The sequence below is a fragment of the Phacochoerus africanus genome, chromosome 14 (assembly GCF_016906955.1).
Source record: "Phacochoerus africanus isolate WHEZ1 chromosome 14, ROS_Pafr_v1, whole genome shotgun sequence".
NCBI lineage: Eukaryota > Metazoa > Chordata > Mammalia > Artiodactyla > Suidae > Phacochoerus > Phacochoerus africanus.
This window is the reverse complement of record NC_062557.1, coordinates 11,795,359-11,819,750: the sequence shown is the minus strand read 5'-3', so window position 1 is coordinate 11,819,750 and position 24,392 is coordinate 11,795,359. Positions and strand designations below refer to the sequence as shown.

Here is a 24,392-nt window from a genome sequence, read left to right as displayed (position 1 = left end):
GTAACGACTTCACCGAATTGTTTTCCCGCCTCCCAAGTTTGGGTCTTATCCTTACTTCTGCGCCAGCTTCAGCCTCAGAGTGTCTGAGATAAAACTGAGCAGGCACCTCTGAGTGGCCTTGGGCTGCCATAACAAAATACCATAGACAGCTTCATCTCTTGGAGGCTGGGAAGTCTAAGATCAAGGTGCTGGCTGATTTGGCTCTTGGTGAGAGCTTTTTTCCTGCCCTTCACATTGCTGCCTCCTTGCTTTGCAGTAAAGAGAGAGAGAGATCATACAAGGGCACTAATCCCATCACAAGGGCTCGACTTTCATGGCCTCATCTAACCCTCATTGTCTCCCATGGCCCAGGCGGATGTGTATCTCTATGTATATATATCCATTCTTTTTTTCTGGGAAACATTTTAAATACCACCATGGGGTATCGTCGGCCAGATCCAAAATTTCAGAAATTCTGTAGGACAAGGAACTGAAATTTACTTACAAATATGTTGTAAGGAAGAGAGAGGAGGAAGGTTAAAGGAAGAGCCGCCTCGAATCCAGTGCACTGGGTGTTGGCCTTCCTTTGGATCCTGATTAGAGTAAACCCGACTGGAAACGTTAGTGAGACAACGGAAGACACTTAAATACTGATTGGATTATTGACGATACTGACAAATGATTAATTTTGACAAAGGGGGCTATATTTAGAATTGTAGTTACATGTATTAATTTTTTTTTTTGCAGCCTTGCAGCACATGGAGTTCCCAAGCCGCCGGGGTCGAGCCAACGTTGCAACCTAGGCCATAGCTGTAGCCACACCAGATCCTTTAACCCACTGTGCCCGGCCCAGGGAGGGAACCTGTGTCCTGGCACTGCAGAGATGCCCCTGGTCCCAATCCGTTGCACCACAGCAGAAACTCCTGTAGTTGTATTTTAAAAGAATTCTTATAATTTAGATGACCATATAGAAATGGTTATGGATGAAATGATGTAATGACTGAGACTTGTTTCAGAATAATTCAGGATAGGTAGAGCATGAGGGAAAGAGAATTAGGAGAGGGAGAGAGAGAAAACCAGACCTGCCCTGTGTTAACAATAAGAGTTGACTCATTTTATTTCATTTCATTTCACTTTATTTTTTTGTTTGTTTTTTTAGGGCCACACGCATGGTATTTAGAGGTTCCCAGGCTAGGGGTAGAATTGGAGCCGTAGCTGCTGGCCTACGCCAGAGACACAGCAATACCAGATCCCAGCCACGTCTGCGACCTACACCACAGCTCACAGCAATGCCAGGTCCTTAACCCACTAAGCGAGGTCAGGGATCGAACCCACATTGTCATGGATCCTAGTTGGGTTCATTAACTGCTGAGTCACAACGGGAACTCCAGTAACTGTTGACTGTAGATGTTTCGTAGGTGCGTGTGAGTTTCTCAACTTCTGTGTGTTTGACAACTCCCATAACAATGTTTAATAAATAATAAGTAAAAGCCTCTTTGTAAAAAGTCCTTAAAAACATTTGGTAAATAGGCTTGAAGGGAGTGGATTTCAGGTAATTGACCTTAAGCCCTTTTCACTGGATCACAACCCTCATGAGTTTTCTTCTCAAGTGGAGGGTGGGATTTTAGAAAAAGGATGTTATTCTGAGGCCCATCTACTCTCTTTGTTTATCTGACCTGTGTTCAAGGACCCAGATATAATTTCTGCAGGGCTGCTGAGTTTTTCAGATGCATGGCATGGTGCCACCTCTGCTCTCCCAAATTGGCTCCTGCCACATGGCTTCCTCCTGGGACAGTCCCAACAGGTGGTTCCAGCCTAAAGCCAGGCAGGATGTCATCTCGATGAGTTTCCTGGCATCGCTGGGATCACAGAACTGACATTCCCAACAACAGGGTTTGGCTGGAAGTCTTCAAGCTTAATATTAAAAAAAAAAATTTATTTAAGGAGTTCCCGTTGTGGCTCCGCAGGTTAAGAATCCAGCTAATATCCATGACAATGTGGGTTCGATCCCTGGCCTTGCTCAGTGGGTTAAAGGATCTGGCGTTGCCACAGCCTGTGGCGGAAGTTGCAGATGTGGCTTGGATCCTGCATTGCTGTGGTGTAGGCCAGCAGCTATAGCTCCAATTTGACCCCTAGCCTGGGAACTTCCATATGCCACAGGTGCGGCCCTTAAAAAAAAAAAAAGAAAAAAAATTATTTAAGTGGAATTGTTCTCCCAGCTTGGATGGGGGCATTCAGAGATTTCCTTTGCTCCAGGGAGAAGATAAAGGTGAACTGGGGCTGTGGTGTACAACGTGGTGACTGCAGCTAACCTGCTGTACGGAGTATTTACAAACTGTTTGAGAGTAGTCGCAAAGTTCCCATCACAAGAAACAACAACAACAGCCACCAAAAAAACCACATTTATTTTCTTCTCTCTCTCATTTTCTTGTATCTATATGAGATGATGGATGTTGGCTAAATTGATTGTGGTAATCATTTCACAGTAGAGGTATGTCAAGTCATTATGCTATATACCTTAGATGTATACAGAGCTGTATGTCAATTATAGCTCAATAAATGGCAAGAAAAAGATATAACAGAAAAAGGAAAGATTCCTTTTGCATCCTCTGTTGTGCTAAGACTGAGCCCCCCCTTCCATATACATTCTTTTTTTTTTTTTTTTTAAAGGCTGCTCCTGCGGCATATGGAAGTTCCAGGGCCAGGGGTTGAGTAGGAGCTGCAGCTGCCAGCCTATGCCACGGCCACAGCAACACCAGATCCCAGCCCTACCTGTGACCTACACTGGATCCTTAACCCATGAGTGGGGCCAGGGGGCCTCACTTGCCTCCTCACAGAGACAACGTCAAGCCCTTAACCTGCAGAGCCGTAGCAGGAACTCCCCCAGATTCACTCATAAGAAATCTTTCCGGCATTTCCTGGTGGCTCGGCAAGTTGAAGATCTGTTGTGGTCACTGCTGTGCGTCTGGTCACTGCTGTGGCAGAGATTCGATCCTTGGCCCTGGAATTGCTGCATGCTGCTGACACAGGAAAAAAAAAAAAAATCCTAACAAGTTGGGTCAGCCCCAAACATATATGCTGAGAGACTAGGGGCAAAGGAAGGAGCCGTGAGGATGTTTATTACATGTAGACATCAAATAACCATCCGACCTGGCCGTCAGGGTAACTGGATTTTCCTCTGTCTTGGGCTTGGGTTAGGGTGAGCAAAGTTTACGGAGGTGCTCCCAGGAGGGTTGTGCTCACTGCCAGGGCACCTGAGCTGGAGTGCCACCTCCTTGAATGTTGTGCCCTGGGCACTTGGCTTACCTCCCTCCAGCACTTTCTCTCACCTGGCCTCGCCTGGGCTGATGCAACAGACTCCTAATCTCTCATCTTCTTCTCTTACGTGCCGTGTTTTGGCACATTTGATAATTCTCAGCCAACAGCCAGAGGGATCCTGTTACGACAGTGTAAGTCAGCATTTGCCACTTGCTCAGACCCTCCTCTGGCCTCTCCTCTGGCTCAGTAGAAGCTGTCTTCCTCCCCATTCCATCCAATCCTTGCCCTTCTTCACTCTGCTGCTTCTGCAGAGGCTTCTTGGCTGCCCTTCACCTGCGCCAGCCCGGCGCCCCACTGGGTTCTCTGCCTGGCATCCTTTCCACATGACTTCCTGTGAGCACCATTGCTTCCTCCCTCCTCTCCTAGGGATCCTTAAAGAAAGGTCACCTTCTCAGTGAGGTTGTCCGTGACCTCCTGCTTTACGGTGCACCTGCTCACCCACTCACTCCTGAGCCCCCTCTCGCTTTGATTTTCTCCCTGACACAGTCTCCTCATTCCATTTCTTCCTGGCACAAGCAGGGAGGTGGCATGAGGGCAGCAGTTTCTGTGTCTGATTGGCTGCTGAATGCAGAGCACCCAGATCCGGACCTGCCCTTGGGTCCACGTTCTGATGGACCAGGCTGGCTAGATGACTGAAAGTGCAGGGGAGGTGGATCACTTCCGATCCACGTGGGCAGCTGGTGCCCTAGGCCCCACCCTCCAGCCCCCCAGCATCTCCCAGGTGTCTCTGGGCTGCAGCGGGAGCACGGATGGACACTGTTCCGATTTGGCCGGTGAAACCACAGGACTCTGCAACCGGAGATATCACCCCCTCTGCGCCTTTGTCTTTTTTGGCCTCAGCTCATCAGAAGCTTTCTCTCTGGAAAACCAACAGAGCCCTCTGCCAGGAAGGTCTGCCGGACCTTCTTGTTGTTTCAGCTGTTTGCAGGGCGCTCTCACAGGCTGCTTGGCCACAGGGAGCCCAGGGGGAGCCAGGGTCAGGTGATGGGCTTCCTGGTGTGCAGACACTGCAAAGCCATCTTCAGGTTGCCTCACCCCTTCTGCATCTCAGCCCATCTGGCCAACAGCCTGCCTGGGGATCGTTTCTGTGCCTCTAAGTACCTTTCCCCATCAGCAAGCCTGGAACCTAAAGGGAAGCCAAGCTTGAGCAGACCCTGCAGGCTTGCCTTACAGCGGGGGTCGGGGGGGACGAGTGAGACCATTGCAAAGCTGATTGGCAACCAAAGTTCACTTTCCTGAGGCCTGAGGATGGCTGAGTCATGGGCAAGGTTCATACCTGTGCTCAGCAAGAGCTATCCCGGTCAGTTCTGCTCTGGTGAAACGGATGGGCCTTCCTTGCGGACTTTGTGGAAGAACTTTCCAGCCCAGTGAGAGGGATGAAGGCTTTATTTGCCAAAGACTCCCCCCTTTCTTCCTAAGCCCCCAGGAGGGCTCCTTGCCTGTGTCTGCTCTTCCTTCCAAGAGGGAGTATGATGTATAAAGAAAATTTGAAGGAGTTCCCTTGTGGCCAGGTGAGTTAAGAACCCCGCCAGTACCCATGAGGATTCGGGTTCGATCCCTGACCTTGCTCAGTGGGTTATAGATCCGGCGTTCCCTATCTGGAGTAGCTCGCAGATGCGGCTCAGGTCTGGTTTTGTAGTGGCTGTGGCGTAGGCCAGTGGCTGCAGCTTGGATTTGACCCCTAGCCTGGGAACTTCCATATGCTGCGGGTGCGGCCCTAAAAAGACAGACAGACAGACAGAAAGAAAAGAAGGGAGAAAATTTGGGAAAGTAACCTCAGATAAGACACTGAGCAGAAAGTCTCAGCGTTGTTCTTTAAAAAACAACCCCCCCAGCTTTATTGAAGTATAATCGACAAATAAAAATTATACTGCTTGCCACATATGACGTGATGTTATGATATACCTTATAAAATGATGACCACAGTCAAGCTAGTTCACACATCCATCGCCTCGCATAGTCGTCGTTTAAAAATTTATTTTTTGGCCGCACCCGGGGCATGCAGAAGTTCCTGGGCCAAGGATAGAACCCTCACCGCAGCAATGACAACTCCTGATCCTTAAGCATTAGGCCATTGGGGAACTCCAACCTTTACTTTTTTTTTTTTTTGGTGGCGAAAACTTTGCAGATCTACTCTCTTAGCAAATTTCAAGTATGCCATACAGTGTTCTCAACTCTGGTCCCCCCTGCTGTACATCAGGGCTCCAGCAGCTACTCTTTCTGCGAAACCGAATGTTTGCACTTTTTGACAAACTTCCTTCCATTTCCCCCAGTCCCTGCCCCCCCGCCGCCCCCAGTTCCTGGCAACCACAATTCTCCTCTCTGCTTCTATGAATTCTACTTTTTTAGATTCCACGTATAAGTGAGATCATGCAGTCTTGTGCCTGGCTTATTTCACTTAGCGTAATGTTCTCCAGATTCATCTAGGTTGCTACAGATGGAGACACATTTCCTCTTTTTTAAAGGCCGAATAATTCTGTTGTGTGTGTGTGTGTGTGTACACAGCCCATTTTTCTTTACCTATTCATCCATTACTAGACCCTTAGGCTGTCGTGAACATGCTGCAATAAACATCGGGGTACAGATAGCTCTTCAAAATATTAATTTCATTTCCTTTGGATATATACCCAGGAATGAGATTGCTGGGTCGTATGGTCGTTCTAAATTTCATTTTTTGAGGAACTTCCATACTGTTTTCCATAATGTCAGCCTGGATCTTAATCAAGGTCCATAGCTTGGAGTTCATTCTTTGAATGTCTGACTTACTTTTTCCCCTTGAGTTAAAAACAATAAATGGGGAAAGGATTAAATATCCCCCTGGAGGTGTGGGCGTGAGGGCTAATGCAAGGGTGTCCTGGCTAAATCAGTTGATTTCCATTCTATAAAAATTCTAAGTATTAATGATTCTCTTTGAAAATCCTCAGAGGAATGTCTTCTCATGGAACCTCTTAAGAAACATAATCTGTTTATTTGTGTTCCCACCTTAATTTTAGCCTCTTTCCGAAGTGATCCCTCCCCTCCCTTCCCCCAAATGGATTATGGATAAAGACCGAGGCCACTCTGGGTTCCAAGCTAAGTAGCTTTAAGAAGAAAAGCTTTCTATGATTGTTGCTCATGGTCAGAAGCCAGTAGAATGAGACTGGGCATCAACCAGCAGGTCAACAAGTGTTTGTTAGACCCCGTTTGTGGTGCAAAGGCTCTTTCTTCTAGAAAGGGAGGCGTCTTTGGGGGCCTCAAGATCAACAAATACCAGTTGAATCTAATTGAGTTTGAAATAATAACTTTCTTTTTGGATGACGGAGGAATTTGCATTTCTGAACAGTGGACTCATTGCCCTCCCAAGGACCACGGCTGTTTACTTTGACATCCTTTTATTTTGATTAAGTACCTCTCTGCCTTGCCTTTGGAGTTTATCTGAGTCTTCCAGAATTTACATACATCCAACCACTCCCATCCACTTGACTTGGCCATTGGGTTGGCCGGCTAGATATGCATTCTTTCCTTAAGGGCAGGAATATACAACTGGAAATGGCAACGTCATAACCCCAGCCCCAGTAGCACCTTTACAGATTATAATTTGATTCTCCTTTATGTATAAGTTTTTTTTGGCCACACCCTCGGCATGCGGAAGTTCCCAGGCCAGGGTTCGAACCTGCATCTCACCAGCAACCTGAGCCAAAGCAGTGACAACCGCAGATCCTTAACCCAATGGGTCACCATGGAACTCCTGGTTCTCCTTTAATCTCCTCCATGGATTGGGTGTTCAAGTCTACGTCTCCTTAATAACCTTGTACATTGAGGGCTTTTAAGTGAAGTAGGGGTATTATGGTTTTATTCTAAGGTTCCCATTTGCAACCTGCATTTGAAAGCATAACCTTCAACTTCTGTCTTTCTTTTTTTCTTTTGTCTTTTTAGGGCCACACCTACGGCATATGGAGGTTCCCAGGCTAGGGATCTAATCGGAGCTGTTGCCAGAGTCACGGCAGCATCAGATCTGAGCCACGTCTGCGACCTACATCACAGCTCACGGCAACGCCAGATCCTTAACCCACTGAGGAAGACCAGGGATCGAACCTGCAACCTCATGGTTCCTAGTCAGATTTGTTTCCGCTGTGCCATAGCAGGAACTCCCAACTTCTGTCTTTCAAAATTCAACCTGATTTATTGCTTTGGTATTTTTCCACTGAAGCTGAATCATCTCTAGTTAGATTAAGCATCAGTTAGTCTTCTTTTCTTTTTTTCTTTTTGGCTATGCCCTCGGCATTCAGAAGTTCCTGGGCCAGGGATCAAACCTGTCACTGCAGCAGGGCAAACACCAGGTCCTTAACCACTAGGCCACCAGGGAACTCACTTTTGTTGTTGTGTTGTTAGTTTTCTTCTAGGACCAGAATTATGATTTTTTTTTTCTGAGTATCTTCTACTTAAAATGCAATGGGAAGATTAGCACAAGCCTCACCTAAAGCATCTAAAAATTAAAATACGGATCCTAGGTCCTAGCCTCACCTACTGCATCTACGTTTTAATAAAACCTCCAGCTGATTTGTGTGTACACCTAAGTGTGAGAAGCACTGACTGAGCATTTTGGAGGATTTTCTTATTAAAAATTACATTGTCAAGAGGTAAAGGGACCCATTTCCATGAAATTTATTTATTTATTTATTTATTTATTTATTTATTTATTTATGCTGTTTAGGGCCATACTTGCAGCCTGGGAACATGGAAGTTCCCAGGCTAGGAGTCAAATCAGAGCTGTAGCTGCCAGCCTACACCACAGCCACAGCAATGCAGGATCTGAGCTGTGTCTGCAACCTATGCCACAGCTCATGATAATGCCAGATCCTTAACCCACTGAATGAGGCCAGGGATTGAACCCGAGGCCTTGTGGATACCAGTCGGGTTCATTACCACTGAGCCACAATGGGAACTCCTCCCTAACATTTTATTCTGAAACATTTCAAACATACAGCCAAAGCAAAGAGTTCTACAGTGAGCTTCCATAGACTGTGCACCTAGATTCTACCATTATTTTTTTCTTTCCCTTTTTTCCCCAGTTTCTCTCAAGAATTCTATATATAAGCCAGAGTTCCCATGGTGGTGCAGTGGAAACGAATCCGACTAGTACCCATGAGGATGCGGGTTCGATCCCTGGCTTCCCACAGTGTATTAAGGATCCAGCATTGCTGTGAGCTGTGGTGTAGGCCGCAGACACAGCTCGGATCCTGTGTTGCTGTGGCTCTGGCGGAGACTGGCAGCTACAGCTCCGATTCGGCCCCTAGCCTGAGAACCTCCATATGCAGTGGATGCAGCCTTTAGAAAGAAAAAAAAAAAAAAGAATTCTACATGTAAGTGTTAGTTTACAGCATGACTGTTAGAATGGATCATGTCTTGGTCATAAGGGTCTCACCCTTTCTTCCAGAATCCGTGATGAGTTTGACGAGGTCACACTTAGTTTGGGAATTTCTTCTGAGTCAGAGAATCATGCTGGGATGGGAGCCCAGGAGCACTGGGATTTTGTAGAGCTGGATACCAGTCCGGGCCCCATCCAGAACACAGGGCCTCCGTATTCTCATCGAGATGGCCAGCGGGTTGACAGAGAGCATCTTGAATGTCACTTCCAAGCCGGTAATGATAGGTCTATGGCAAATATTACTAGCCATCACTGTTTCTCAGGTGGGGAAACTGATGACCCCCATTCCATATTCAAATAAGGAGGAAAACATCTGTTGGCGTGGAAAAGTGATTATTTCCTAAGCTACTGAGTAAAACACAGCTGCCCTGGCAGTTTTAACTCTGTTTTCTTGTCAATTTTTGTTCTTTCAGGAAACCTTACAGACACACGAAGCCTTCAACCATCTGGAACTCAGAAACTCGACTGGGGCCGACTGTGGCTTCTAGAACGCCCAGGTGTTCGGCAGATGTGAGCGTCTATCCCGTACTCACCAGCTGGTGACCCAGACAGAGGCAAGACTCGTGCTGCGGCTCTCACACCCCTGAGCACAGAGGGGTCATTTTCCAAGAGGCCAAGGAACAGAGTTGTTGTCACTGGTGTCTGATTAACCCACATGGCCAGTCACCTCACGGAGCTGCAGGCGAGAGAGCCAAGTTCAGGGTTGCCAGTTTCCTGACCCTCTTGAATTAGGATTCCAGATGGGGACCTCTCTTCTGTAGCCCCCACCATCACCTAGAGCCATCACCCCGCCACCACCACCATCATCAGAAACACTTTCTCGCAAACCCAGCCCGGCTCTCCAGGACCCCCTGCATTGAACGGGAGCAGAAGGGAGCTCTCGGCCAGGTCTCTAGCCGTGGCCAAAAGCCATCCCTGCCCACGATCGGAATCCTCCCCTTATCACCATGGCCGGGCTCTTCCTGAAGGTTTTTTTGGTGGGGGTGAGTTCCCTCGGATGTCTTTATCCTTTCGTGGATTTTTGCTTCCGTGGGGAAACAAGAGGCCAGAAGCCGAATTTCGTGATCATTTTGGCAGATGACATGGGGTGGGGTGACCTGGGAGCAAACTGGGCAGAAACGAAGGACACTGCCAACCTTGATAAGCTGGCCACAGAAGGAATGAGGTGAGTCCTGAAGATGCTAAGCCAGCATCTCTTCCCATGTCTTACCTTGAACTTTCTCGGGGGGAGGGGCAACGGAAAGCTCTTAAAGAGCAATTGGTGGGTCCCTGTGGATTTAATTAATTGACTGATGAATTTGGTTTGGAGCCAGTACAGCATCATGAAGAAGTACATTGTCCATCCATCCATCCATCCATCCGTCCATCCATCCATCCAGGAACACATTTTATGTGTGTCTGTCTGGGTGCATGTATTAGGAGCTGGGAACAGAAAGGTGAACAGAATAAAAATCCTTGCCCTTGAGGTGTGGTAGTGGAGACAGGTTGCAAGGAAAGTACAGATTACAGTCTAGTCCATGAGCCTGCATCAAGAATTTTTGGAGTCTGTGAGGAGGGTGTGGGCTCCAGCCTGCGGGGTGAGAGGGAGAAGGTGACCTTTGAAGAGTAACTGAAAGTCAGCGGGCCACACAAAGGCCAAAGGACTTATTTGTGAGCAGACAGGACTTAGCGGTCCATTTAAACCTTCCAATCCTTCAAAGGCATTTTGCGATCTTTTTTTTTTAAAAAAATTAATTTTATTGATGTATAGTTGATTTACAAGGTGTCATTACTTTCTGGTGTACAGCAAAGTGATTCGTGTATGCACATACACACATCTCTCCCCAAACAGGTTATCACCAATCATTGAGTAGATTTCTCTGCTATACAGTAGGTCCCTGATGACCATCCAGTCCAATACAACTGGGTGCTTCCGCCAATCCCAGACTCCCAGTCCGTTCCCCCCCACCCCCACCCCCACCTGTCCCCTTTGGTAACCATTAGTTTTTCAAAGTCTGTGAGTCCGTTTCTGTTCTGAACATACATAAGTTCATTTGTATCTTGTATTTATTTACATTTTTATTATTATTATTATTTTTTGTCTTTTCTAGGGCTGTGCCAGCAGCCTATGGAGGTTCCCAGGCTAGGGGATTGAATCGGAGCTGTAGCTGCCAGCCTGCTCCATAATCACAGCAACTCGGGATATGAGCCACGTCTGCGACCTACACCACAGCTCACGGCAATGCCAGATCTTGAACCCACTGAGCAAGGCCAGGGATGGAACGTGCATCCTCATGGATGCTAGTCAGGTTCGTTTCTGCTGAGCTGTGACAGGAACTCCTGTATCTTCTTTTTTAGATTCCACATATAAGGGATATTATATGATGTTTGTCTTTCCCTGTCTAACTTCACTTAGTGTGATAATCTCTACGTCCATCTGTGTTGCTGCAAATGGTTTATTTCATTCTTTTTTATGGCCGAGTAGTATTCCATTGTATAGATGTACCACATCTTTTTAATCCATTCCTCTGGTGATGGACATTCATGTTACTTCCACATCTTGGCTATTGTGAAGAGTGCTGCAGTGAACATTGGGGTGCATGTATCTTTTTGGATTATGATTTTCTTCAGGTGGATGCTCAGCAGTGGGATTTGCTGGATGGCACAGTAGTTCTATTTTTAGCTTTTTTGTGGAAACCCCGTACTGTTTTTCACAGGGGTTGTACCAGTTTACATTCCCACCAACAGGGTAGGAGGAGGCATTTTGTGACCTTACGCTGCAATCCAGACTCAAGAGCAGCTTCCAAGACCGCGCGTCCCCGACACAGTTCTTCGTGGGGCCCCTTCTGTCTCCCTGCTGCCTTCGGTTGTTGCCTCCCTGTGTTTGGGCCTCACCTCCGCGATTCATTCTTCCTGACCCACTTTCCACTCCTGTCTAATTCGTTTCTACTCACCGTTTGCTTCCCAATTCGCAGGAGGGCCTCAGGGACGCTCTCTTGGATGGCCCGGGTGTACCCTGCCATCACCTTTGCTGCTCTCCACGGTGATGGCTCCACCATCTGACCACCAGATGATGCTTTGAACAGCCTCACCCCCAAATCTGTGTCTCCCTCACGATATGACCTTATTTGGGAGAAGGGGCTTTACAAACATAATGAGTTAAAGGCTTGTGGGATAGCATACTTGATTTAGAGGGGGTCCCAAATCCAATGATGAGTGTCCCCATGAGAAGAGAAGAGGACACAGCGACACACAGAAGAGAAAGTGATGTGGAGACGGAGGCGAGGATGGAGTGATGTGCCTGCAGGCCGGCGATACCAAGGTTTCCTGGCAACCAGAGAAGCTGGGGGAGGCAAGGAACACGTTCTCCCTCTGAGCCTCCAGGAGAAACCAACCCTGCCAGCATCTTTTCTTTTCTTTTTTTTCTTTTTTTTTTTTTTTTAGAGCCGAAACCTTCGGCATATGGAAGTTCCCAGGCTAGGGGGCAAATTGGTGTTAGAGCCGCCGGCCCATGCCACAGCAACCCCGGATTCGAGCTGCATCTGTGACCTATGCCGTGGCTTGTCGGCAACGCCATATCCTTCACCCACTGAGTGAGGCCAGGAATCAAACCCGCGTTCTCATGGATACAAGTTGGGTTCATTACCACTGAGCCACAACAGGAACTCCTGGCCCCTGCCGGCATCTCGATGAAATCTTTTCTTTTTTTCCTTTTTCCCTGTGCCTGGAAGCACGTGGAAGTTCCTGGGCCAGAGATTGAAACCGTGCCCACAGCAGTGACAACAGCGGATCCTTAACCCGCTGCTCCACCAGCTTGTTTTGATGAAAACTGAAAGATTTTTAATGAATTAATTAATCTAATCTCTTCTTAGGCCCGCACCTGCTGCATATGGAAGTTCCCAGGCTAGGAGTCGAATTGGAGCTGCAGCTGCCGGCCTACACCACAGCCACAGCAACACTGGATTCGAGCAGCATCTGGAACCTATGCTGCAGCCTGTGACAATGTTGGCTCCTTAATCCAGTGATTGAGGCCAGGAATTGAACCCACATCCTCACGGATACTAGTCGAGTTCTTAACCCGCTGGTCCACAATGGGAACTCTCTCTCTTTTTCTCTTTTCTTTTTAATAACGCGCAGAGCTTTTTTTTTCTTTTCTCTTCTTTTTTGGCAGCCCCGAGGCATACTGAGTTCCCTTCTTCCCCCGTCATGTTCCCAGCACAGTGCCTGATGCCTAGTGGGCAATTCGTGAATATTCCTTCGTCAATAAATGGGCTTCAGGAGTTCAAGGTGCTTGGAAATGTCACCCCAAGTGTTTGAGGTCAGATTTTTTTTTTTTTTTTTTGCTCCCCAGGGGGAGAGTTAATCCATAGCATTTACCAGCTCCTCAGCGGGAACCAGGTTGCCACATGCTCAAGAACTTCTGCTTTTAGTGTCGCATGGGTTTGTGGGGAAATATGTGGCCCATCACTGAAACCGAGATTTGTGAGGCCCGGGCAGGCTTCTCCGGAGCTGTCCCCCAGCCGGAGCTCAGCCCGAGCCGAAGGGGCAGCTCGGGGGCCAGGGGCAGACACGGCTGGGTGTGTTTTCCCCCCCTTGCGGAAACGATTCCCTCCATTTGAGTCTTGTGACAGGGGCCAGGCGGAGGGCCGTCTGGCCCGAGGTCGAGGGCTTTTCGCTCTGCGCCTTGTTGACAGGAAAGCGAGCTTCCTGTGAGGCCAGGGGTTGACTAATCCTGGGCTTTTCCCCCTGCCTACTCACCGGCGGGGGGGGGGGGAACCATGCCTTTCGGTCAAGAACGCGCATTGCCAAACAGGCTGTCAGGGGGACTTGAGAAACGGCCTCTGCTCCTGTCTCCTTTGGATGCGTATGTTTCTTTCCCAGGATTGCAGCCACGGAGGACTATAAATTCGGGGGCCTGCAGAAAAGAGAATGAAATAATGCCCTTTGCAGCAACACGAATGGACCTAGAGGTGATCCTCCCGAGTGAAGTAAGCCAGACAAAGACAGATGTCCGACGACATTGCTGATACGGGGAATCCAAAACAGGGAGACAAACGAGCTTATTTCCAAACCAGAAACAGACGCACACAGAAAACAAATGTATGGTTACCAAAGGGGAAAGGGGAAGAGGGGGGATAAATTCAGAGCTTGGGATTAACAGATACACGTGACTTTATATAAAATAGATAAACAAGGACCTACAGTATAGCACGGGGAATCCTATTCAATAACTTGCTATAACCTATAATGGAAAAGCCTCTATTCTAGCCTCTCGCAGTTCAGAGGTGAGAAGTTTAATCAAGGGGTCGGATTTCCCACGGTGCTACAGGGAGTTATGGATGCAGCTCAGATTCAATCCCGGCCCTGGGGCACTTCCATGTGCCAAGTGCTGCAGGTGCAGCCATAAAAATTTCATCAATCGATTAATCAATGGAGGTTCTGCACCCACCTCATAGGATGCTATGAGGATTAAATGAAGTCATCCACTTAAGAATGTGCTCAACCAGCCGGGAAGGTGTGATGGCCAAGGGCTCAGATGCCTGGCATCTCCCCCTGCCCATCGCCAAGCCTCTCCCCGCGCTCCTGACCGTGTGCTTATTTTTGGTCCTCAGACACAACTTTTGTCTGCCTTAGGGCCTTTGCACCGACTGTTCCCTCTTACCAGCAAGCTCTCCCCTCAGACTTTAAGCGTCTGATCCCTTCCCTTCCTTCTCACCTCTGCTCTGATGTCATATCCTTGAGGAGATCTCTCCTGACTGGCCTCTCCAACACTGCCTTCCTTCACACGTGTCTTTTCCCTTTTCTCCCCATTTATTTCAATGACCCATATCACTGTTGACCTCATCTTGGTTTATTTCTCTCTCTCTCTCTCTCTTTTTTTTTTTTTTGTCTTTTTAGGGCCACACCCACAGCATATGGAAGTTTCCAGGCTAGGTGTCAAATTGGAGCTGCACCTGCTGGCCTACACCACAGCCACAGCAATGCAGGGTCTGAGCCGTGTCTGCGGCCTACACCACAGCTCACGGCAAGGCCGGATCCTTAACCCACTGAGCAAAGACAGGGATCGAACCTGTGTCCTCATGGATACTAGTCAGGTTCATTACCACTGAGCCTTGATGGAAAGTCCAGTTTACTTCTTTATTGCCTATCTCTCACCCTGCAATGTTTTATCTAGGATGGAGACAGAACTATCTTATTTATCTTGTTCATGCCTCCAAGTGCTTACAACAGGCCTGGATCATGGTAGGTGCTCAAGAAAATATTTGTGCACAGATTCAGACGCTTGGATCTAATCTTCTGAACCTGAAGGGGTGAGTTATCCACAGCATGGAATTTGGAACCAGGCTGCCCGGGTCTGTCACTTACTAGCCCTGGGACACTGGGCTCATTTCAAAACTTTGCCTGGCCTGGATCTGCTCAGCTCTGAAATGGGACATTGGAATTCCCATTATGGCTCAGCGTAACAAATCCCACTAGTATCCATGAGGAAGGGGGTTTGATTCCTGGCCTTGCTCAGTGGGTTAAGGATCCAGCGTTGCCCTGAGCTGTGGTGTAGGTTGCAGACTCGGCTTGGATCTGACATTGCTGTGGCTGTGGTGTAGGCTGGCTGCTATAGCTCTGATTCGACCCCTAGCCTGGGAGCCTCCACATGCTGTTGGTACAGCCCTAAACAACAAAAAACCATCCAACCAACCAACCAACCAACCAACAAAAAATGAAACATTAATGGGGTGTTTCTGTGCCTTGGGTTAAGGATCCAGCATTCTCACATCTGGGGTTGCTGCTATGGGGCTTGCTGGATCCCTGGCCCTGGAACTTCCATAAGCCATGGGCGTGGCCAAAAAGAAAAAAAAAAGTAAAATGGGACAATAAGGGGATCATCGTGGGTCATTTGGAGGAGAAAATGAGTTAGGTCTTATACAGCAATAGAAGATTCCTGGCAAGTGTTCGTGCGTGGTAGGTGTCAGCTGTTACCATGTGCTGTACCACTGGCTCTGCGGCCCTGTCCTCCTCCCATCCCCCTCGCCTGGCTGCAGGGTCATGCGTGTTTGCTTGGCTTGGGTTCCAGAAGCACCTCAATTGGTCTGTGTCAGACCCGGATCCCTCCCCACACGGCGCCGTAGAACTCAGCTGTCTTTGTGGAATCTGCTGGATTCAGCTCACTCCTGGGCCAGGGTCGCAAGGCCCGAAGGCCACACTTAAATGCATCTATACGTGTGCAGTTTGGGGTTGGAGCCCCTGAGCTGTTTTGAGTCGCAGGTGTCCTGGAGAGGGAGCATGCTCCCAAACTCGGCCTCGGTCCACTGTGCCGAATAGAATGTGGAGACAGAGTTTGGGGTGAAGGGGAAAAAAAAATAGCTTTATTGCTTTACCAGGCAAAGGAGGCCACAGCAGGCTCGTGCCCCAAAGACCGTGCCCTCTTTTGGGAGAGAATAGGAAGTGATTTTAGAATTTGGGAGTGGAAAATAGGGCTGCAGATTAGGATCCGGGTAGATGCGAGCTTTCGACCTTCTTCAGAGGTGGTGTTTCGTGGCCCCGGGACTGTTCTGTGCTCCCCTCTCTGGTCTTCATTTGTTGGGGGTTTTAGTTCTGCAGAAGAACTCAAAGATATTGTTATGTATATTCTTTGAAGAGGAACCAGGACCTGCCCCCAAGCTGCACTCTTGTTTCTTTTCTTTCTTTTCTTTTTTGGCTGATCCATGGCAAATGGAGTTCCCAGGCCAGGGATCAGAACTGAGCTGCACAGTTGCAACTTATACCGCAGCTGCAGCAACACCGCTATTTTAACCCACTGTGCCAGGCTGGGCATCGAACCTGTGTCCTGGCGCTGCAGAGATGCCATCATTGATCCTATTGCACCACAGCAGGAACTCCTGCACTATTGTTCCTTGACTCTTTCTCCCCAGGTCTCCGCATCCCCTCCCTTCCCTGATTAGCAACTGTTTGAACCTGCCCTTTGTAACTCAGGGAAGGTCATGGAGGCTGAAGCATATTCCCTAAAAACAAGAAATGGGGGACCCAGGAAGGCTTGTGAGCTCAGGAGCCCCCCAGGGTCCTGCTCAGTTTCAAGAGTGTCACTGAAATCTGGCCTCTGCCCACTGAGGCCGAATGGAATATCGGAGACAGAGTTTTGAGTGAAGGAGAGAAAAAATAGCTTTACCACTTTCCTAGACAAAGGGGGACAACAGCCGGCTAGTGCCTAAAAAAATCAGTGTCCCAACGGGGGAGGACTTGGTGAGAAGTTTTATAGCAGTATTTCAAGGGCGGCATTGCCGACAAGGATCCGGGTGTGTGTCGGGCCTGCCTTCCTTTAATCTGGCCTCAGGGGGTCACCCGATGAGCTTCTGGGGTTCTCGAGGTTTTCAACCTGTGACTTTCTTCTGGAATGAAGACTGCTTCATCACGTAAACATCTCCCACTTGTTGGGAGTTTTAGTTCTGCTCCCCAAACGAAAGCTCAAAGATACTGTTCTGTGTATCCTTTGAGGGGTTGAGGGGGAACCAGGACTCTGCCCCCAGGCTGCCCTACTGTTTCTTGGCTGCTCTTCCCCCGTCTCTGCGTCCCCTCCAGTTCCAGGGCCAACACTGGATCCTTAACTCAATGCATCAGGCCAGGGATGGGACTGGCTTCCTCCACAGAATCAAGCCAGATCGTCCACCCCCTGCGCCACCATGGGAACTCCACTTGTTTTCTGTTTTAGAATCCAAATATACGTGCAGTCGTACAGTCTTTGTCTTTCTCTGTCTGACTTAGTTCCCTTAGCATGATGCCTTCGCGGTCCGTCCATGTCGTTGCAACTGTTCAGTCTTTTTTATGGCGGAGTCATAGTCCATTGTGCAGAGACACCACATCGTCTTTATCTGTTCGGCTCTCGAAGAGCACTTAGTTGCTTCAGAGTCTTACTGTTGTAAATGAGGCCTCAGTGAACATAGGGGTGAGCTTGGCAGGATCTCGTAAATATCCTGATGTGTGGAACCCGACTTGGAAGCTGTGACCTCTCATCCGTTCACCTTTGCTTTCTCTTCCTCTCTGCTCCACCCCTTCTCTGCCCTCAATTTAATTTTGAATCAAGTTTGTGCTGCCTGAGCGGTCTAGGCCATGACTTAGCTCAGAATCAGAAATCGATTGTCTCCCCCCCACCCCGCCCCCCGCCCCATGCCCCCTCCCTCCAAGGTCAGAGGCTCCCAGGGGCTTGAGGCTGTTTCTAAAAAGGGCCTTGCTGAGGACTGAACTGAGACGTCAACTCAGTCAAACGCTGGGGTGTGATTTCTCTTTTCAGAATAAGCTTTTTGCAAAACCTCCTCAGCTCTGTTCCCTCTGGGGACTTTTCTCAGCCCTTTGGCCACCTTTGGGATCTTGCAGTAACCTGAAGGAAGAGGACACCCAGGCTGGCGCTGGAGACTGTAGGGCAGTGAGGTCTGGGGGACCTCCGAGAGAGCAGGGGCCCAGAGAACTTTCTGAACGAGACTTATATTGGCAAGAGAAAGACCCTCCCCTGGCCATGCCGTCCTCTTCCATCTCTACCTGTGCCAGCCCCCTGGCCCCACAGAGTAATTCGGATTCAGGGTGGAGGTACCCTCCTCAGGGAGAAATCCTCCTGTCCCATCACCCTCACCTGTAACTCGGCTATTTGCTCGGAGAGGTCCTATCCTATGGGCCCCTCGTAAACTCTCAGCCTCATGGGTCAGGCACTTGCCTCTTTGTCCTTGGTTAAGTAGGTCAAATAGACAGAAAAATCATGTGATGCCTACCTGTCCACTGGGGCAAGGTGCAGACCGGGTTTTAACCTTGTGTCTCTGTGTAGCCGACGGGGCTCTGCAGGAACATGGTGATCTAGATGCCAGTCACTCTGAGAGACGAGGAACTGAAATATTAACCAGAGAGGCCTTGGTGCCAGCCTGCTTCGCAATCACAAGTTCAAAATAGCCTGTCCAGCAGCTCTCATTTGTTCTGCTCTTAAACCTCCCAACGAACAGTCATTCAACAATGAATCTCTGCTAAGGGCAGGTATGAGTCATGCCGGGAGACCCCCAGCCAGCTCTGCTCTTGAGAGGTTGACAGCCTGGTGGCATATAAAGGCAGGAAGACCAGGCTTTCGAGTGAATGCGGAAGGAAGAGTAAGAACTCCTGATGTGTCTCCCACCTCTGGGGCTTTTATAACCTGAGTTGGATGTAATTGAATTGACATCCTAGGGAACAGAATTAGCACATTATGAATACATGGGTCACAGGCAAGAATGAGAAAAGTCCGGGCTGGGCTTCTCACCTTTTGGGTGATGAAGTTCAGAATGAAAGGCCATTTCTCCAGAGGAAGGCAGGAGGTCCTCAATAAAGCTTGTCTGTTAGGATCTGAATGCTGAGCCCTTAAAGATGAGTAGGAATTAGCTAGAGGAAGGGGGAGGAAAGAGGGTCGTAGGCAGAGGGAAAAGTATGGGCAAGGACCTGGAATTGAAAGATGCCCATCACTCAAATATTCATAGAGCCCCCCCACCCCCACCCCTGGCCTGCACAGGCACTGTCCCAGGTACTGGGGATGCCTTTATGATCTAAACAATAAAAAGCCCTCACTCTTTCAGGGCTGGCTTGCATTCTAGTGGTCGAGTGAGGCTGGGATAGGGTGTGCAAAGGCTGGACCCATCCATGCAACAGATGACCAAAAGCATCCTGTGTGTACTCAGATGTTTGGGGAGAACTGAGGGCTGAATTCATGGACTCACCTTTGGGATGGATTGCTCTAGCTCACTAGGCATGGCTCACACTGGTGGCTGAGAGGGCAGAGAGCATATTGCCAGAACCTCCAGAATGGCTCGGCTGGTGGCAACAGGGAGAAGTGTCTGATCTAGGAGGTGTGGAGATGCCTGTGTGTGTCCTTCCTTGAGTGTGAATGTGCAAGTATCCACAATGAGGGTGTGAAAAGGAAAGGGGGAATTGCCAAGGATCATACTAAGTTTAGCTGCCAGAAACATTTTTTTTTTTTTTTGAAAAGAGTGAGAATAGGAGTGGATGGGTGGATGGAAGGATGGGTGGATGGAAGGATGGGTGGATGGGTGGCTGGCTGGCTGGGTTGATGGATGAATGGATGGATGGATGGGTAGTTGGATGGATGGATGAATGGATGAATGGATTGGTGGATGGATGGATGAATGGATGGATGGATGGGTGGATGGATGGATGGATGGGTGGATGGATGGATGGGTGGGTGGATGGATGGATGGGTGGATGGATGGATGGGTGGATGGATGGATGGATGGATGGGTGGATGGATGGATGGGTGGGTGGATGGATGGATGGGTGGGTGGATGGATGGATGGGTGGGGGATGGATGGGTGGATGGGATGGGATGGTGGATGGATGGATGGATGGATGGTGATGGATGGATGGGTGGGTGGATGGAAGGATGGGTGGATGGGTGGCTGGCTGGCTGGGTTGATGGATGAATGGATGGATGGATGGGTAGTTGGATGGATGGATGAATGGATGAATGGATTGGTGGATGGATGGATGAATGGATGGATGGATGGGTGGATGGATGGATGGATGGGTGGATGGATGGATGGATGAATGGATGGATGGATGGGTAGTTGGATGGATGGATGGGTGGATGGATGGATGGTGGGTGGATGGATGGATGGGTGGGTGGATGGATGGATGGGTGGGTGGATGGATGGATGGGTGGGTGGATGGATGGATGGGTGGATGGATGGATGGATGGATGGGTGGATGCGTGGATGGATGGATGGATGGATGGATGGGTGGATGGATGGATGGGTGAGTGGATGGATGGATGGGTGGATGGATGGATGGATGGATGGATGGATGGATGGATGGGTGGATGGATGGATCGATGGATGGATGAATGGGTGAGTGAATGAGTAAGCAAAACACACCAAATTGGCTATTTGCTGCCGCATTTTCTTGTAGTTTGCAAAGGGCCTGCCTGTGAGTTGTCTTACTAGCCTTCCCATGTAACAGAAGATGGCACGGAGGCTGAGCTGAGCTGGCACAGCCATGTCCCACTTCAGCCTTTTTCCAGGTGTCTCCACCACTCTGTTCCTCTGCACTCAAAGGCACAACAGATGATTTTAGAAACCCATTTCCACCTCCAAGCCTTTAAATTATGAATGGAGCACAGATAGCTTTTATTCCAGTCACATGGCAATTTAGAGAGTCGCCACAGCAGGCCTCATCATCTATTTTCAATTCCTTATAAATGAATGCTGGACATGCTTAACTTCGCGATGTTATGTCTCTCCAGGGCTTTCGAGGCAGCGCTTCCAGCGCTAACATTCCCTGATTCTAATCCACGTAATTTATGCGATGGCGAGTTGCTTGGGTTTCTGTCTGGCTGTGTCTTAATTTGCGTTGATTTTCCTGTTAACAGGCTGCTGTAATGTCTGGCTCTGTATTTCTAGCTTTGCCTTACAATGTAGTTTCAGCCTTTAATTAGGACCCCTGTTGGTGAACTAGCCTGAGCCTGCCCAGATAGATTTGGGGAAAAACAAAAGAAGCTTTCCAAAGAGCAAGGCCACTTTATTGCTTATTAATTAGTCCCTGCCAAATGGAGACAGAGGCTGGGACAGGGGAAAGGTGACACTGAAGTCAGTTCAGTTCATTGAGCCGCATGGGGTGTTGTTAGGTAGTGGTGGTGGTGGTGGTGGGGAACAGTCAGGGCTCTCCAAACCCTTGGAAATAAAGGAAATAAAATGGTTTCTGAGAGTTAAGCTGTGAACTTTAACATGCAGTGGGGAAGGGATTGAGCCCTAAAAACATCAGCTTAAAACATAATGTGGAAAATAATTATGTTTTTTTCTGATCAAACAACCTCGGGCCTCTCTCTTCAAGTTTTGCTTGTTCATTCACCAGATTTTGCTGGAGCAGCCCCATCCACCAAAGCGCTCTACTTGGGGCTGGAGGTGCACCTTGAAGCCCCATGCTCATAGAACCTACAGTCTGGGGAGGAGCTTTCATCTTGCCATGGAAATGTGCTCTCGTTGTTTCAAGAGGGTGGTGTTGACATCGTCAAGGGGAGACCACACTCAGCACAGTTGTTAAAAACAGGCCAGCAATGAAATGAAATGAAATAAGAGTTTCCATTGTGGCTCAGCATGTTAAGAACCCGACTAGTATCCATGAGTGTGCGAGTTCGCTCACTGGGGCTCAGGGCTTCTACGTACGTACGTATATTTCTGGAAGGACCCAAACATTCGGTCCACAGCCTCAGGCCAGAAGAAGTGGTGGTTGACCGCCTTTGAGCATCTCAGACCCACTGGCAAAGGTCAGTCCACAGTGAACCAAAGTCCCCTAAGCTGAGCACATGGAAGGACTTTTGACCCGTTTGAACTCCCTTTGTATTCAGTGAGGCCACACTCACCAAGGGAGACTTTGGATTCTGGCTTCCCACGTCATCTGTGCGCAGGAAGGGGACACGCTGACCTTGCTGACACTGGTTCCTCTGCCTGTCCCGGGAAGTCAGCTGGGAAACGGGCATTCCGGTGTCTCTCTCGGGCTCACGGGGTTCGTGTGGCTGTGAGTCAGGCCAGCAGGGTTGGCGCCACCAGGAGTGAGTGAGTCTCAGGACTGTCCCAGCCCAAGACCAGAGATTAGTTTTAAGGTCGTTCCTGGCATGGACCAGCTCGGCCCCACCCGGCCTTCTTCCAAGTGGAAAGGGAAGTGGGAGGAACGTGGCCTCTGGGCTGGGCAGGCCCCGGGTTCAAGTGCGAGCTCTGTCGTTTCCCAAGTGGAGGGATCCACCGCCTTTGAGGCAGAGCAGAGATGAGACTGAGTAGGAGGCATTGGGTTCGTACCAGCTGCATGGTCTTGGGAAAGCTGCTTAAGCGCGCTGCTTTTCCTTCCCTGTCTGTAAAATGGAACTCTGCTGATTTGAAATAACGTGTATGTAACATGATTAGGGTAGGAGCCACTTGATAAATGGTAGCTATTTTTAGTAGCATAAGCCAGACCGCCGTCAAGTGAACGCATATTCATAAGCTAGGTCTCAGCTTACATGTAACTTTTTGGAGGAAAAACAACTTGAGGGCAGGGACTGACCCTGTTCTAATACCTGTTACAGTCCAGGCTCCTACAGGGGGACAGCCGGGACTCTCTGTTTGTAAACAACCGAAACCCAGCTCAGCCAACCCAAGCACGAAAGGGGCACAGCTTTGGCTCATGAAATAAACTCTGGAGAAACTGATTTTTTTTTTTTTTTGGGTCTTTTTTAGGGCGACACTCATGGCATATGGAAGTTTCCAGGCTAGGGGTCAAATCAGCTGCAGCTGCCGCAGCAACACCAGATCCCTAACTCAGGAATTGAACCCACGTCCTCACGGATACCAGTCTAATTCAATACCGCTGAGACTGACACTTTCGTCTGGGCTTCTGAGTGAGGGGGCCCATTCTTTCAGGCTCTAGTTATGATGGCGGGTGAAGTCCTTGTTCTCTGGGGATCGCGTCCTTTTCATGTGGGATTTGAGGGGGAAGAAGCAGCTCTCTCTCTTGCTGGTTCAGAGGAGCCCTGCTGGGCCCGATCACTTAGGATTGGAGGTGTGTGACTCTGATCAGCCCCCACTAGAGTCCTGGGCCCCCTTTGGGGGTTGGGGGGGTGCATGTGGGGGCAGGGAACAGGCCTCTGCTGCCCCACAGAAAACCTCTTTAGTAAGTGCTCGCATACGGCCCAATGAATATCTGCATGCAGGCTGCCAGGAAGTGTCACGTGCTCCAGAAGTCCAAGTCAAGACCCATCCCTCTGGGGAATGAGGAAGGACTTTGTGACAGTGTGACTTGAAAGGTTAGGGAGGTGTTTGGAAGGGCAAGAGGAAGGGCGGAACGTGCTGGCTGAGATACAACCAGTCGAGGTGTTGGGTTGGCACGTTGCCTGTGGGATGGGGTGGGCGGCGGGATGTGCGATGTTTCAGGAACAGTAGTGCTGTTAGGCTGAGCTTTGGGGATGTGCAGGTGGTGTGTTAGTTTCGCGGAGCTGCCCTAACGCAGCACCGAGTGGCTTAAACCACAGAAATGTGGAAGCTTGCTGGTGGCTCATCGGGTTAAGGATCCAGTCCTGTCACAGCTGTGGCTTGGGTCAGTGCTGTGACATGGATTTGATCCCTGGCCTGGGAGCTTGTGCATACTCTGGGCACAGTCCACACACACACACACACACACACACAGAGCAGAAGTGTATCCTCTCATCTGGAGGCTAGAAGTTAAAACGCTAGGTGCTGGCAGAGCCTTTGAAGCTCTAGAGGAAGTTCTTTCTTGCCTCTCCACCTCCTGGTAGCCCCAGGCATCCTTTTATTTTGTTTTTATTTTATCAAAGTATAGTTGATTTGCAGTGTTGTGTTAATTTCTGCTGTACAGCAAAGCGACTCAGTTATACATTCTTTTCTTTTTTTGGGCCACCCCGTTTTTGTTTTTTTTTTTTTTTGGCGTATGAGTTTCTGGGCTAGGGATCAGATCTGAGCCGCAGTTGCAACCTACTCTGCAGCTGCTGCAATGCCAGATCCTTAACCCACTGTACCAGGCCAGGGATCGAATCTGTGTCCCGGCGTTGCAGAGATGCTGCCGATCCTGTTGTGCCACAGCAGGAACGCCATATATATATATATATATATATATTCATTTTCGGGTTCTTTTATATTACAGTTTAATCACAGAATATTGAATATAGTTCCCTCTTCTATAAAGTAGGACTTTGTTATTTGTCCATCCT

The 24,392-nt window shown here is 49.0% G+C and overlaps 1 protein-coding gene and 1 long non-coding RNA gene across 8 annotated transcripts in view; one reads left to right on the top strand and one right to left on the bottom strand.

Moving 5' to 3' along the window:
* ARSG (arylsulfatase G) overlaps nt 1-24,392 on the top strand; it is a 126,583-nt gene that overhangs the window by 35,304 nt on the left and 66,887 nt on the right. For all 7 annotated transcript variants that reach the window (XM_047756616.1, XM_047756615.1, XM_047756614.1 and 4 more), the window contains exon 2: nt 9,118-9,869. In XM_047756616.1, coding sequence (XP_047612572.1) covers nt 9,652-9,869 — 218 coding nt within the window. In that variant the 5' untranslated portion in view covers nt 9,118-9,651. The remainder of the gene's footprint in view (nt 1-9,117; nt 9,870-24,392) is intronic.
* Nucleotides 16,034-22,479, bottom strand: LOC125113748 (uncharacterized). Its single transcript, XR_007131579.1, has 4 exons — nt 22,056-22,479; nt 18,951-19,047; nt 18,436-18,548; nt 16,034-16,273 (listed from the first exon to the last, which is right to left on the bottom strand). It is a non-coding gene; the product is annotated as an uncharacterized LOC125113748 (long non-coding RNA).